This window comes from Triticum aestivum, chromosome 2A (genome assembly GCF_018294505.1).
Source record: "Triticum aestivum cultivar Chinese Spring chromosome 2A, IWGSC CS RefSeq v2.1, whole genome shotgun sequence".
NCBI classification, from domain to species: Eukaryota; Viridiplantae; Streptophyta; class Magnoliopsida; order Poales; family Poaceae; genus Triticum; species Triticum aestivum.
Genome location: NC_057797.1, coordinates 669,913,050 through 669,916,396, shown reverse-complemented (window position 1 = coordinate 669,916,396; position 3,347 = coordinate 669,913,050). Strand labels below are relative to the sequence as shown.

Here is a 3,347-nt window from a genome sequence, read left to right as displayed (position 1 = left end):
TCCCAACTTTTTAATGACCGGCCTCTTGACTGATTGTTCAAAGAATGCTTTTACCTGAATCAAGCTCTCTGTTTTACAGGCAGAAAAAGAAAGACGATGGTGCTAGACATGTGATCTAGTTTTGATTTCCTCTGTCTTGCACGGACATCAAAACAGAGTAATCAACGCATGAAAAAAATCTAGTTGACCTGCATTTAGCAAAATCATGGGGGAAATTCGTAGTCGCCTACTTTCAGCTTCATTTCAAGGCATCTAGTCTCTCCTTCATTTCCTCTACAAGAAAAGCCCTGAAATGAAAACACAGAGTCTAATTGAACTTCTGGTCAGAGCAAAGCCTCCCCAATTATTGCATGCCTTTGCTATCTTTATTAAGCCATCTCGCCGTCTGACCACAGAAGGCTACGTTCCATCTTTAGAGATCACAAGAGCAAACTCCCCATATGTAACGCTACCTCGCGCAACTCCCTCCTCTGATCATTCTCCTTAGACCCAAATGGACAATCGAATCCATGGAGGATGCTCGCCGCCGCGTCTCGCCCTCCGCGTCGCCTCCGTCCTCCTCTTCCTGTGCGTAGCTGCGACCCCGGCGGCGAGCCATGGCCCCCATGGCAATGACACCGGCCTGCACAAGAACTTCCTCATCATCGTGCGCAGCCCGTACGTGTACGACACGAAGCTGTACAAGAACACGTCGAGCTGGCACGCGTCGCTCCTGGCCGAGGTGTGCGACATGGCCAAGGAGGCGATGGAGAATGACCCCTCCTCCGTCACCCGGCTCCTATACTCCTACCGCAACGTCGTCAATGGTTTCTCCGCCCGTCTCACGGTGGAGGAGCTGGAGGAGATGAAAAAGAAGGACTGGTTTTATAAGGCCTATCCTGAGAAGACGTACCACCTCATGACCACGCACACGCCCAAGATGCTGGGGCTCATGGGCGAGGACCGCGCCGGGGAAGGCGTCTGGAACACCAGCAACATGGGCGAGGGCATCATCATCGGGGTCCTCGACGACGGCATCTACGCCGGCCACCCGTCGTTCGACGGCGAGGGGATGAAGCCGCCGCCCAAGAAGTGGACTGGCCGGTGCGACTTCAACAACACCGTGTGCAACAACAAGCTCATCGGCGCGCGGTCCTTCTTCGAGTCGGCCAAGTGGAAGTGGAAGGGCGTCGACGACCCGGTGCTCCCGATCAACGAGGGCCAGCACGGGACGCACACGTCCAGCACCGCCGCCGGCGCGTTCGTGCCCGACGCCAACATATCCGGCCTCGCGGTGGGCACGGCGGTCGGCATGGCGCCCCGCGCGCACATCGCCTTCTACCAGGTGTGCTTCGAGCAGAAGGGCTGCGACCGGGATGACATACTCGCGGCGGTCGACGATGCCATCGAGGACGGCGTCGACGTGCTCTCTATGTCTCTTGGCGGGAACCCGGACGCTGACTTCTCGGAGGACCCCGTCTCGCTCGCCGGATACACCGCTGCCCTCAACGGCGTGTTCGTCAGCACGGCGGCTGGCAACATCGGCCCGAACCCGGCAACCGTCGCCAACGGGGCACCCTGGCTTCTCACCGTGGGGGCGAGCACCACCGACAGGCGGTTCGCGGCCACCGTGAAGCTTGGCAGTGGAGATGAACTTGACGGCGAGTCGCTCAGCGAAGTCAAGGACTACGGGAAGGAGCTGCGGCCGTTGGCGCGCGACGTGGGCGACGGTAAGTGCACCAGCGACACCGTGTTGAGTGCGGAGAACGTCACCGGGAAGATCGTCATTTGCGAGACTGGCGGCACCCCTAGCACCACCAAGGCCAAAATGGTCGAAAAGGCCGGAGGGTTCGGCATGATCGTCGTCACCTCTGAGGTGTTTGGCCCGGTGATCATCCCGAGGCCCCACGTCGTCCCGACGGTGCAAGTGCCCTACAAAGTCGGGCAGAAGCTCAAGACCTACGTGCAGTCCGAGAAAGAAGCCACGGCGAACTTCATCTTGAAAGGAACGTCGTTCGACACCCCGCGGTCGCCGATGATGGCGCCCTTCTCGGCGCGGGGGCCGAACCTGCAAAGCCGGGGGATTCTAAAGCCTGACATCATCGGCCCGGGAGTGAACATACTCGCGGGCGTCCCCGGCATCGCGGACTTGGTGTTGCCGCCCAAAGCAGAGATGCCCAAGTTCGACGTCAAGTCCGGCACGTCCATGTCGTGCCCGCACCTCGCCGGGGTCGCCGCGCTGCTGAAGAACGCGCACCCGACGTGGTCGCCCGCCGCCATCAAGTCGGCGCTGATGACGACCACCGAAACCACCGATAACAAGAAGAAACCGTTCGCCGACGTGGACGGCACGCAGGCGACGTACTTTGCCACGGGCGCCGGGCACGTGAACCCGAAGAAAGCCATGGACCCGGGGCTGGTGTACAACCTGTCGGCGTCGGACTACGTCCCCTACCTGTGCGGGCTCAACTACACGGACCAGCAGGTGAACTCGATCATCCACCCGGAGCCGGCGGTGGACTGCACCAAGATAACAAAGATCGGCGAGAAGGACCTCAACTACCCGTCGATCACCATCATCATCGACAAGGCAGACACCACCGTGAACGCCACCCGCGCGGTGACCAACGTCGGTGTGGCAAGCTCGACGTACGAGATGGAGGTTGAGGTGCCGAAATCGGTGACGGTGGAAGTGACGCCGACGAAGCTGGAGTTCAAGGAGCTGGACGAGGTCTTGAACTACACGGTCTCCGTCAAGGCGGCGGCCGTGCCGGAAGGCGCCGTCGAAGGGCAGCTCAAGTGGGTCTCCAGCAAGCACATCGTGCGAAGCCCGATCCTCATATTGCCCGGCGACGGGGAGGAGGAGGCCACGTCGGGAGCTGAGGGGCCTTCAGCTCATGTTAGTTCTTTGCTCGAGTGACAGATTGTTTTGTTTTGTTTTGTTTTCTTTGCTTCGTGTTGAAATACAGGTGTGGATGATCGCGACAACTGTTTTTCTTCATTTAGGGGCAAATGTATGTGTGGCTGCAGTCCCCCTCTATATTGACATGCGATCTATTGTATTTATTTGGGTAGGAGGTGTATTTAAGGATCACTTTGCCCTCAATTAGAAAGAAATTTCCTGTTAAGTCTAGTTTCTTAGAAATTGTATGCCTCATGAGTTCCTATATTTTCTATAGCGCAAACACACTGGGTTCCTCTTCAACACGAGCGTGATTTTCTTAGAAATCCTACAGCAAAAGCCTTGCTGCGAAAAGGTATATGCGACTCGCGCAAAAAGAGCCTTGTTGCAAAACATAAAAATATCTTTGGCTCATGCATGTCCTGTCCCATTACAACAAGAGCCGCGTTCCAATTTCAAGAAGGCA

General features: G+C 57.4%; 1 protein-coding gene across 1 annotated transcript; it reads left to right on the top strand.

Moving 5' to 3' along the window:
• Nucleotides 1-423: 423 nt before the first annotated feature.
• Nucleotides 424-3,107, top strand: LOC123185853 (subtilisin-like protease). The gene has a single exon (XM_044597667.1). The coding sequence runs from the start codon at nucleotides 494-496 to the stop codon at nucleotides 2,897-2,899; it is 2,406 nt and encodes an 801-aa protein (XP_044453602.1). The 5' UTR covers nucleotides 424-493; the 3' UTR covers nucleotides 2,900-3,107.
• The last annotated feature ends 240 nt before the right edge of the window (nucleotides 3,108-3,347 follow it).